Source organism: Notothenia rossii (assembly GCF_949606895.1).
Source record: "Notothenia rossii genome assembly, contig: scaffold_634, whole genome shotgun sequence".
NCBI lineage: Eukaryota > Metazoa > Chordata > Actinopteri > Perciformes > Nototheniidae > Notothenia > Notothenia rossii.
Genome location: NW_027640101.1, coordinates 2,555 through 15,161, shown reverse-complemented (window position 1 = coordinate 15,161; position 12,607 = coordinate 2,555). Strand labels below are relative to the sequence as shown.

General features: G+C 39.8%; 2 protein-coding genes across 2 annotated transcripts; both read left to right on the top strand.

Moving 5' to 3' along the window:
* Positions 1-1,220: 1,220 nt before the first annotated feature.
* Positions 1,221-7,318, top strand: LOC307027104 (structural maintenance of chromosomes protein 1B-like). Its single transcript, XM_079695303.1, has 8 exons — positions 1,221-1,394; positions 1,793-1,897; positions 1,980-2,136; positions 2,228-2,382; positions 3,014-3,165; positions 4,298-4,367; positions 6,605-6,715; positions 6,801-7,318. The coding sequence occupies exons 1-8, from the start codon at positions 1,248-1,250 to the stop codon at positions 6,873-6,875; spliced, it is 972 nt and encodes a 323-aa protein (XP_079551429.1). The 5' UTR covers positions 1,221-1,247; the 3' UTR covers positions 6,876-7,318.
* A 144-nt stretch (positions 7,319-7,462) lies between these two features.
* Positions 7,463-12,335, top strand: borcs5 (BLOC-1 related complex subunit 5). Its single transcript, XM_079695304.1, has 4 exons — positions 7,463-8,208; positions 8,715-8,858; positions 9,569-9,726; positions 10,389-12,335. The coding sequence occupies exons 1-4, from the start codon at positions 8,151-8,153 to the stop codon at positions 10,620-10,622; spliced, it is 594 nt and encodes a 197-aa protein (XP_079551430.1). The 5' UTR covers positions 7,463-8,150; the 3' UTR covers positions 10,623-12,335.
* Positions 12,336-12,607: the final 272 nt, after the last annotated feature.

The window sequence follows — 12,607 nt, the reverse complement described above, 5'->3', positions numbered from 1 at the left end:
CTATGCATAAACAAAACCTCAATCCTAGCGAACTCTATCTACAACTCTATATCTATCTAACACTGCTTGCATATATATTTATTGCACTTGACGCACACACACGCATGGTGAAATTTCAACTGGGAACAGGGGGGACATGTCCCCCCCACTTTTCGAAATCCCGTTTGTGTCCCCCCACTTTACCAATATGTTTATTATTATTTTTTAACGCAAGCCGTCATCGCCACGGAGGAGCACACAGCCTCTGTGAGCGAGCGAGACAGAGGGAGAGAGAGAGCGAGCAAGAAAGCTAGGGAGGGAGAGAGAGAGAGAGAGAGAGAGAGAGAGCTATGGAGGGAGAGAGAGAGCGAGAGGGAGAGAGAGTGTTTTTACCGGTGTTTTGATGGTCTGCAAACTAGCGGGGCGGGGCCTGCTGTGATCTGATCAAGAATGATTGTGATTGGTGGTTTGCTGTGCATGCAGAGCCTGCTTGTCACTCACTCAAATACCCCTGACATGAGAGCCGCGCAAGTTTTCCTTTTGTAGCAAGCATCAAAAACAATTGTAACATGACGTGTTTGAGTTAATGTACCTACTTAATATCGCATGTCCTAAAAAAATAAAAATAATAATAATTTCTTTTTATAAAATCGCACGTCCCTGCGATGTGAATATCGCGCTTGCGTATATCGCGGTTATCGCCATGACACGATATATCGTTCAGCCCTAGCATACATGTTCTTTTAGTAAACACTGAAAACGGGTCCCACAGACCCAAACAGCACACAAAGGTTAAAGGTCAGCATATAATAATTTTAAAATGTGCTAAATATATACACTGCAAAAAACAAAAAAGAGGAGTAAAAGTAGCCCCCCACTTGTTTTATTTTTTTTAAAGTAGCCCTCATCCTAACAAAGGTTGGTGACCCCTGGTTTAGACAGTAGCTGCCGGGTCCCGCATGAGCTCAGCCCCCTCCTTTTTTCTTTTTTATCAAGCTAGCTTTATCCCCAAATCAGCACTTTTGAAACAGGAAGTGAAATAGAGGGATATGAGGCATGGCTTGAATGGGTGATCTGTTTGGTATTTTGAGCAAAACACTTCATAGACATGTTTTTTATATTTCTTTATATATCTGAGACCTATGCTATTGCCTAAAAATAGCATGATAGGTGACCTTTAATGGAAAATAGGACTTAAAAGCCAAAATATGTGTCAAAACACCATTTAAAATATAATATTGTGGTGTTTCTCTGTCTTCAGAGAGTTGATGAAGTTCCAGCGTGAGGTGATGTCTGCAGAGTCGGCTTTGGAGCAGAAATGTTTGTTCAGACACAACATGCTGGTCGGCTGCAAGATCCAGGGTCTGCCCATCGTCCTGCTGTCAGGGAACCTCAACGAGATCACCGAGGTGCAGGTGTGACACAGAGAGATTTCACTTTTTCGCCATTTCGGGCCAGCTGTGGCTCAGGAGATAGTGCTGGCGTTTGCCAATAGGAAAGGTGTGGTTCGATCCCTAGCAGCAAACAAATTGATGTGTCCTTGAGCCAGATACTTTACCCTAAATTGTGTGTTTGAATGTCTGTAAATGTTTGTGAATGGTTTGATTAGTAGCAAAGACTGGACATGTCTACTGTAAATGAGTCCTGCACATTTTTGGCAAAAGTTAAAGATATTAAATTGAGCTGAATGAACCGAATAATTTAATAAAAGAAACTGCACTTGTTTTATAAAATGTAAAGCTGAGAAACCCTGAGGACTTAATAATACAACTGTCAGTGTCAGTATCACCTGATGACAGACTCTCCTTTGCAGCTGGACACAGAAACTGAAAGCACTTCAACCATGAACACCATGAGCATATATGAGAGAGAGGCACAGCTGATCATCGACTACTCTGGCCTGGACGAAGATTTCAGGGTGAGCCATGAACCCAAAGCATTGTCCTTTGTGCTATGTTGATTAGAAATGAATCCATAACGTGTATTGAATGTGTGTGCAGAGTCTAGAGGCGGAGGAGGAGGTGCAGGCGCACATTCAGAGGCTGAACGAGTCTATGTCCTCCATCGAGGGATTTCTGCAGCGCACCACCGCCCCCAACCTCAAAGCTCTGGAGAAGATGAGGGAGGTGAAGGACAAGCTGCAGGAAGTGACCGACGGTATTTATCAAGTTTTAGTGACAAAATGAAACTTTGGTTAGGTGTATTTAATATAATACAAATATAGTATAACATGTTGTCCCTCCCTCAGCGTTTGAAGCCAGCACCATAGTGGCCAGAAAGTGCAGTCAGGAGTTTGAGCAGGTGAAAGAAAAGCGCCTGCAGCTCTTCACTCAGTGCTTCGATCACCTGTCTGTCGTCATCGATCAGATCTATAAAAGAATCTGCAGCAACAACAGCGCCCAGGTGAAGCAACAAAACCTCAACCACAGAAACACACTCAAGGTTCTATGCATGCGACGTAAAACCATCATCATGCTTGTGCAAAATATGAGACTGATAGGTGGCAAACTGATCATTGCATCTACAGTGTATACACTCAAAACAGTAACAATTTACTTTAATGAGCAGATTTAATAAGTTAAAGGTCCCATGTCATACTTTTCTGGAGCTCCAACAAGCCGTTTAGGACAGAGAGTGAATACACATACTATACAGAGATGCTGTTTGAGAAAGCAAAGTGAGTTTGGAAAATTGAACAATGTAAATCTATTCTAGTAGACCTCAACAATGGAATTATGATCAGTAGAAATGGCCATGACATGGACCTTTAAACTGCTTTTAATCAAACTCATAAAATAACGTGGACCCTGTAGACAAAATACATACAATTGAAGTCAACATTTGAATTTGTTGACTGTTATACAGCTAGAATAAAAACTGTTGTTCCTTCTTGTAAGGCACTTAAAATTCATCTAATCATAAACAGTGTGCACGGTTCATCTTTTTCATTAACATTGGGCATTGCAGAAGATGCTACGAGCAAGAAGGAGAAGCTTTTAACCCCTCTGTATTTACCCCTCTGTATGTGCTGCAGGCCATTCTGAGTGCAGACATTCCTGAAGAGCCGTACCTCGGCGGCATCAACTACAACTGCGTGGCTCCGGGGAAACGATTCATGTCCATGGACAACCTGTCGGGTGGAGAGAAGGCCATCGCTTCCCTCGCACTGGTGTTCGCTATCCACAGGTAACACTGGGCTTATAACCCAACCCTAAAACACACTATATGACTTTACATTAGACAAGGTTCATGATTTCAGGGTGTCCGCGGGGTCTTAAGAAGTATTAAAAGTTGATAAATCAATTTAGCGAAAATTAAGGGTATTCAAAAGCATTAAACGGTATTTTCCAAGAGGTTGTGTTCTACAGTCTGCCTGAATGTAATCATTGCGTAGGTGTGTAGTGTGAGTCTGTGTAGTTTATTTATGGCATCCCGTTGGGTTTGACGTCATCTGAACAGGACATCGCACGCTCACTGCTTGATAGCGCAAAGGTCCGTTTACGCCGGTTGTTAAACAACATCGTTATGGGGAAATGCAAGTCTGCGTCCAAATGGTTGGAAGATAAGGAGGAAGGACAATCAATACTGTATATAGTCAATGTGAGGTAAAGTGTGTCGCCAAGGTAACCGGTTAGAACTCCAAGTGGCGATGAGGTCTTACAATGTATGGAAAGTTAAATAAGGTATTCAATTTGACTTCAGGATTCCTGCATATACCCTGGATTTAGATGGCGTATTTCAACACAATAAAATGCATTAAGATATTTTGCCAGGGGGATAGGAACAATAAAATATCGAAATGAATGTGGATACTAAAAGAAATGCACATAAAAGCGACCGATAACACGTAAAATAAACAGAATTTAAATTCTTCAACACCAGATTGACATACCATCATTCCCTAAAATAATTTACCAAGATCTGTTTTTGCTAGATATTAATTAATCTGGACAGATGGAAAACTTTAAAAAGGAAATAAAATAAATATTACCACAGCTGTTGACACTAGCGATTCCAAAAACAACCATTTTGCAAGTGGCCTGGGGGTACTTAACTTGTAATGACTGAGTTTTTTAGCTGATGGATGGACTAATAAAGTCAAACTATGTAATTTGGAGAGTCTGTTGATCCTCTCCCTGAACCCGTCATCACTCCTTCCTTTTTATTCTCTTTTGCACGTTATCCTTTTCCCCCTCTTCTGATACTTCTATCTAAAGCACTTTCCTACATAATCTTATATTTGTTGCATCAGTTTTGAACGGCCCTGACTTTAACATTTGACCCACGTCGTTTGGCTTGCTGCTCTCATGTCTCTCAGTTTCCTTCCCGCTCCCTTCTTGATCTTGGACGAGGTGGATGCAGCGCTGGACAATACAAACATCGGCAAAGTAAGAAGCCAGCTGCATCTATTGTTTATCATTCATTTTTGTTACAGCAATTAACATCAATCAACCAACAATTCCAATATTCTTCAATTACATACACCCTTAATGTGAGGATTTGCTGCTTTTTGTATGTCTTATATTATTTTGAACTGGATATGTTTGGGCTTCAGAGTGGGATGGACAATGCATGATCATTTCAGGGATCACTTCTGCTTTTGGAGAATTGTGATAAATACACAGTTTTTCTTATAACCTTATTTGGCTTGCAGATCATTTTGTGTTAAATAATAAACACAAGTATATTTCATATGATATAACAGGGGTGTCCAACTCAAATACACAGTGGGCCAAAATAAAAAAAGGGGCACTAGTCGAGGGCCGGACTGGTTCAATGTTAATTGCAAAAGTTATTGAAATGAACTTATTGCACAAATTAAACCTGGAACTAACGAAGCTTAAATTATTGCCAATAAAAACAACATTAAACATTAAATAATCAGTTGCATTCATTTCTTATGGCTCTATCTGCAGCTTTTCCAGAGTACAGATTACATTTTCCCACAGGCCAGCAACAGCTTCAAAAAATGTTTTCCCTGAAAGAAAAAACCAAACATGCCCTGTTGTCGTGAGAGAGAAAGTGCAGAAGCAGTGATGCAAATTAGTCGCTTTTCGGCGCCTCCCGCTTTTTTAACGCTGCTTTGGGTGACTTGTGTAATTCGTGGAAAACCGAAGAGTTTTCGTTTTGGGGGTGGGGGGTCCGTCCGTTAGTCCGTCCGTTAGTCCGTCCGTTAGTCCGTCCGACTGACGGACAACTTCTCACTTCAAAAAAGAAGAAGAAATCTAGATCGTAAAATAATTAAACAAGCGAGTGCCTGTTTTTCCTGGCCAAGGACAGGTTCCTTGAACACAACACGAGCGTAACGTGTCTTCACGTGATTATGTCTCGTCTGAAAGGAGTAACGGAGAGCATCGGAAAGCCGCTCCAGCTCTTCAAATATTGCAGTACCCATAAGGAGCCGTACACATGCCGCAGTGTTTGCGAGGCTGTGTCTTTAGTTGTAAGCACAGTGGCGATCTGTTGTTATTAGCATCTGGTTAGCTAGCTATGCTAACGAATTTAAAGATCTTTTCTACAACCAGGTGGAAGAGAGCTCTCTCCTGAGAGGCTCAAATAACCTCAGCTCAGTGAGGTTAAGGCACACCTTGATATGATCATTATTATTAATGAGACATTAGAGACTAAATGAAAAACAGGCATAAAATACTATATCACAGTAACAAAAAAGTTGTTAAAAATCACAAGAATAGAGTTTAAAAGGGGAGTGATTTGTAAAATATCCAAAAAGAAAAATCTGCTTACAGTTCTGTTTCAAATGGGTGTTGAAAGATGTACCCATAGATCTCCTCATGTTGCCCTCAAAGTGCACCAGATCGATGCTTTTAGAGGAGGTTAGGTCCCCCCCACTAAAATCATGTTCACATGGATACTAAATACATTTGCACACATCTTGTGTCCATATCTTTCTGCTTTGGTGGTCATGCCACACTGTGCACATGCTTGCATATCTGGATTAAGAGGTTTCTTTTTCTTTGCACAGCATGAAAGAAAGGCAAAATGAATTGGCTCTGATTTTAGTTTTTTTAAGCAGAGGTTGAGTTCAATAATTTGTACGGCCCTCGGAGGATATTGTAAAAATTGAAAGGAAAAAGGTTCCCCACCCCTGCTGTAAATAATAATAAAAACCCTTGATTTATAACTTAAAATCTCTGTCTCTATTGATCTGAGCATATTATAAAGAATAGCCAGTTAATTGAAGCATTATAGCACAGGCCTTTGTCAGATGGTATATTACGCTGTTTTTTTCCTGCTTCGAATAGTTCTCTCTTTTTTCACCATACCTGTGTTTGCATCCCTGAGAAGGAAACATCCATTAAACTCAGTGTGCTGCTCTGTGATGCTAGTTCAGATACTTGGCATCTCATCTTGGGTGCAAGTTCATCAATGTTTGGACTCAGGCTCTGAGCTGAGGAGACCCTCAAGATGGAGTGAAGGTGTGCGTGCAATATACCGGGGGGCCAGATCTAACAGTAATTAGAAATTATCCTGCGGGCCGAAATTAAATCCACCAAGGGCCTGATTTGGCCCCGAGCCTTGAGTTTGACACGTGTGATATAATATAATATCAGACTGTGCTAATTGACCTTTTCGCTGAGCACGTGTGTGTTTTGTTTGTACCCAGGTGACGAGTTTCATCAAAGAGGAGTCCAGAGAGAACTTTCAGATCATCGTCATCTCCCTGAAGGAGGGGTTCTTCTCCAAGGCTGACGCTCTGCAGGGAGTCTACTCAGGTGTAAGACACTTTTATAGCATTTTACAATTCCTAAATTCCTATGTGTTATGACAATACTGAAACTGAGTAATTCTCTTCTCTACAGTTTGATGAAGGCCTGTTCAGCCGCACTCTGACCAAGGACCTGCGTCCCTACTCTCTGGTGGAAGATGAAACATAGGCAGAAAAGTAGAAGAACCTGACTGAAGCCCTGGCATTTTTGTCTCTTACAATTATGCTTTCTCATGTTTAAACAAGTTACCTTCAAGTTAAATATCTTATAGATCAAAGGAGGATTTCTATGTTCAATTGTAGCCTGTTTTACTAGGTTGATTTGACTAAAAAGACGTTTGTTATTGAGTCTGTTCTATGTTAATATAAAATAGTCTTAAACATTTTGTCAATAACAAATCTAAAGGCAGCATTTCTGCTCTTACGAGTTACAACATTCAGTTGGTTGAATTGCAAAAACACCAGCGTTAAAATATTAATATGTTCATGTTTTATAGTGTTGTGGCTGTTGTTTATATATCCAGAAAGTTTCATGTTATTCCACTGTGATTAATGTTGGCATGTTAGGCCTTTGTTTTTTATACATGTTCATTTTAAATCTTTTGTATTCCAGTTGTGCTTTTGTCCTATTTGTCTACAGTGTTAAAGATTAACTGTATGTTTGTATTACAATGTGGAGGTCTGAATTGGCCACAAAAGAGCACAATTACACTACGAGGTTAAAACATATTTAAAACCCTACAAAGAAAAACATACTTTCTAGCAATATATATTTATCATAATCAAAATCACTATTGTTTATATTTCCATGGTAAGTTACTTAGCTTTTAAGGTGATGCATATCCCAGTCTACCTATTAATTTATCTTAAGTAATGTTAAAAACGGTGAAAACCGAATCTCCAACTGTCAATAGATAGGCCAGAAATGTAAGGTTTGACCATAGGGCTTTCCTGCTATTTTGATTATTTCTGACCTCACCAACAGTAGGGGGCAGTAATATTATGGTCTGGACAGAAAGAGACAGACCCCGTGACCAATATTTACGGAAGTGATGTCTGGTCCTGAACTGTCATTGCTGTTGTGTTCTGTCCTGTATTATAAATATGTGTTAAACTCTTAAGATACTCGGTTATCCCTCGCCGTAAAGATATAAACCTGCTTGGCTCTCACTTAGCTTCAACGGTCTGCTAACCTGTTAGCTAGTAAGAGCAACTGACGTTAGCTATAACGAAGCTAACTAGCTTCAAACCGCATAGCTAACAAGGACTGTGCCTTTTGTTTTTGCTACTCTGTGGAACATGGTTACTTCGGTGTGTTTTTGTGGTCGTGTGAAGTCTATGTACACGGTTATTGTATCTAGTACGTTGGGTTATTTATCTAGCTGGTGTTTCTTGTAACGTTGACGAAAGCTAACCGCTAGCTTGTTAGCCAGACGTTATCATCATGGGAGCCGAACAGAGCGTAGACTCGGAGCACAAACACTCCGACTACAGCTCCTCGGGTAAGATCACTTCTCTAACATTAAAGTACATTTTTATTTAGTAATTATTGAATGTATGAACTTGCCATTCTTGATGAAAGGTGATTGAAGTTGAGTTAGTGAAGCACTGAGTATTTCTTTATTTGTAACATGTAACTACTATCAGCTTCACTAAATCTCTAAGTAATATTTTGATTTTTTTTTACTAACGTTACGCTTAAGTCATTTGCCAAGATTTCATATATAAATTAACTCTGAAATGAACCATTCTGCCTAATGGAGACTTTGATACCTTTTCATATTTTGCTGATAACATTTTTTAATTTTTACTTCACTCACATTTTGGATATATTACTTGTAACTGAGTGTTTTAACACTGTGACATAACTTATTTTCCGTTAGTAAAAAAATAGTACTTCTTTCATTTTTGGTAAAAAGCAAATATAAATGTTAACTGCTCAAAAGGATAAATAGTATTCCTATTGGTGAGATGCCTGATGATATTAACAGGACTTTTGTCTTTTCAGTGGTGCCCTCCCCAGCGAAGCAGAAAGCAAAGATGGATGATATCGTCATTGTTGCTCCGGGGACTCAATCACTGCGAAATATCCACAACGACCCAGATGTTATTAAGCTTCAGGAGATACCTACCTTTCAGCCCCTTTTAAAAGGTACATTTTAAACTCCTCCAGCTACCTATGCGTTATAGAGGCATCTGTAAAATATGTTGCTAAATCTATTGTGGTCAAATTCAGGTTACACACTTCAGTCAACAATTGCTGACCCACATCAGAAATCCTATATTCTCCATCAGATATTATAGGTATTAAGTGAGCCCTAGAAATGCATATATATAACGTTTAAGTCTGGGTACTGGGGTACGAAAGCAAGCGAAAGGCACACATAATATAAGTTTGAGGGTGCTAGATTAAAAAAAAACTGGAATCAGACATCAGATGTGCACACTGCACTGATACTTCCAATAACTAATATTTCATTTCACAGTGTTTTGATTTCTCTGTTCTCTGGAGTTATTGTTGATGTCTGACAAAGATTACTTTGATATTGCAGTGTTGCTTCATGAAGTTAAGGTTATTGGAAGATATCAGTAGATTTTGAAGATCTTCTATCCGTTCATTTTCTAGAAGGAGATATTCAGTTTCATATGATTTTCCAGACTTTCCCACCAGTCCTTTCTGAAAACTTGTAAAGACTGCAGCCCATTAGCACTGTGTTAGAAGCTGGATAATGAGCCAAGGTTCCTGTGTAGGCGTACTCCTGAAATAGCAGAGATGTAACTCTGTCAGATCCTGTGCATAGCAATTACAGTAATTGCCAAGTGTGACGCAGTTGTCGAGTGTTTCATCTCTGCTTTTTACAGGAGTGCTGAGCGGTCAGACGTCTCCCAGCAGTTTGTGTCTGGAGAGGCTGGACGCCGCTCAGGTTATGCAGCTGTGCATCCGCTACCAGGACCATCTGCACCAGTGTGCCGAGGCCGTGGCCTTCGACCAGAACGCTCTGGTCAAGAGGATCAGAGAGGTAACGCTGCCTAAAGATCAGTATGTGATATTAACCATGTATGGTTTCTCATGAATAAATCCCCCCAAAAATAAATTAACTATTGTGTTCCCAATTGAATGTAAAGGGTTTATGGTTAGTTAATAAATAAACCATTTACCTAATTTAATAGGAAAATAAGTAATTTGTTGTACCATAGATTGCTCTACAATTTCGACAATCTAATAAAAAAAAAAAAATGATAATTTTAAAGTGTACAATATTTGTATTAATATGGCCAATGATATTTAAAAAAGTAATATTGCACATGTTATTAATGTTATTGTACTTATTGTCGGATGTTTACATCAGAAAATTTAATTACATTAATTAATTGACAAATGAAGAAATGTATCAAATTTATTTATAATATTGTTTTTGAAGACAAAATCAACAATTTCAAGCCTTTTCCACTATATTTCAACATTGTATGATTACTTAATGATCAAGTGATTACTTTAAAGTAGTAAAAATAGAGAGATACATTCAAATTGTAAGCACATCTGAAAGATACAGTAATACAGTGAATAATGTTCATGCTTTATGTGTTGCTGATATAGTTTTCACAAGTTATTTTAAGAGAATTGATCAAATCTTGCCAAAAGTCAAATCTATATATATCTATCCTCCCTGTTTCCCTCCAGATGGACTTGTCAGTGGAAACCTTGTTCAGCATAATGCAGGAGCGCCAGAAACGCTACGCCAAGTACGCCGAGCAGATCCAGAAGGTCAACGAGATGTCAATGATCCTCAGACGCATCCAGATGGGCATCGACCAGACGGTGCCGCTGATGGAGCGCCTCAACAACATGCTGCCTGAGAGCGAGCGGCTGGAGCCCTTCAGCATGAGGCCTGACAGGGATTCAGCTTCCAAGTAGCCTCCTTAAACCAGAGCAGCTGATTCTTACTGAGTCTACATCCTGAGCTGAAGCCAGGAGGAAGTGCAGGTGTGTGCAGCTGTAGGGATTACCCCTTTTAAGTTAGTTTGTGTTCAAAGTCAAGGTAGAGTTAAGGTTTGAATAGGAGAGTCAGTTATTTTATTATGTCCCTTAATGCAGAACAAGTGCTGTTAAAGTGGCCATAGACCATTTTCCCCCTGCTAGCGATTATTGTTGGCGCCACAACTAGGACAACTACTCCAGACTATCAAGGAAAGAGCTAGAAATATATTCAAAAATGTTATATCGTGATTAACTCCAAAAGCTGCTCGTAGTAATCACAGACCATGGCTCTTCTGCCAACACCACAGGGGGTCGCTCCCTTTCCTCTTGGCAGTCTCTCCCAAGCTGCAACCAACCCAGCTACTCAGCTTTATGCTAATGAATGTAACTGTGACATTTTAAAGCAACTTTTTGGGGCTTGTTCTAGTTTATTTAATTGGAAAAGAGTTGGCAGTACTGCAGAGGACACAGTGCATTCTGTTTCCACGGCTTTGTGCCATAAATCGAGCCTACGTGATGTGATCTTTCTCAGTAGACAGAGAAGCATACTGAAAGCAAGTCTTGTAGAAAACCAATCGAGACTGATGGTTGGCCTTGTGCAATCAACATTTCATTTTAAATAATAAGGTAAAGCAAACGACTTGAGTTTAACCGCAGCCTTCTGCTCCTGGCAACGGAGCAGCAAAACTCTACAGCTGCAGACTTACGAAGTGCTGCGATCAAGTGTGTGTGGAGATTATTGCTTATCCCATACCTGCAGGGAATCAAACTGGCAATCGTCCAGGCACTCGCTTTCCTGAACAGACAAGAGAGGAACAGACACTTTCGATTGAGTCTGAGTGAACTCCACTCGCCCGAAAAAACATGTCATGCCGCTTTTAAGGAATCTAATAGGTGGGAGCCGCATAACACTTCTAAAACTATTCCTGCTGCTTGGGGGATTTGTGCAAAACATCAGAGCCGATTGATTTTGGATCTTCTCTGGAGCCTCACTCTACAAATATTTGTCGTCTGTGATCCTGATATTCTCCTCGATGCACGCCAAATGCCCCGCTCGCTGTTTGGATGTCCACTCCATGAACCGCTTGCTTACAAGACATTTTTTAAACTTTCAAAATGTTGGAATATCATGTCGAAGAGACTCGCGAAGAGTAGCAAAATGGATTATTGCCTTTGGATTACACAAGGAGCCTGGATGTACTGTGTATTGGACGTAAAACAACAAAGTCTCCCAGGATACAGAGGATACTTTTCAATATTTCTGTGCTAAATGAACTTGACATTAATTTATTTGGATATGTTGGCTGTTTGCATGAAAAAAGTGAAACGAAGGACCGAACCTGTTGCTGCGGATATGTATGTAGAGGTGGAGAGTAAACATTATAGCAAGTAGAAAATCCAGCAGTAACTTTGTGTGTTTGTCAGCTTAACAATCATGCCAGAGATACACAAGTCCTCAGAGCTGTTATATGATATATGGCCATGTCTCTGATCTGAGGAGAGTGATCAAGTTAACTTCACATCTGTTGAACATTTGTTCCTGCATCACAAATCATGCTTGTCTGGCTTCAAGGGTCGATTTAAATTATACAAATAAAAACACATTTTCTCTCTTACCTCTGGAGGGATAAGATCGCTTTTGATAATTTTGGTTTTATTTGTCCAGGTCTTTGTTGTTGTTGAATACTTGGGCCTCCAGCACAAATCCAGTGACGTGATTTAATGTTTACAACACCACAGTAATGAATCAGCAGCATCAGTGTTGGAGAAATGTTCCGGTCACCTGAGATAATCCAAAAAACAAATCATCAATGTTTTTAACATCGGCAAGGCAAGTTCATTTATATAGCACTTTTCAGCACGCGACAATTCAAAGTGCTTTACAAAACAAATTAAAATACTTTTTAGGAATAAATACAGTA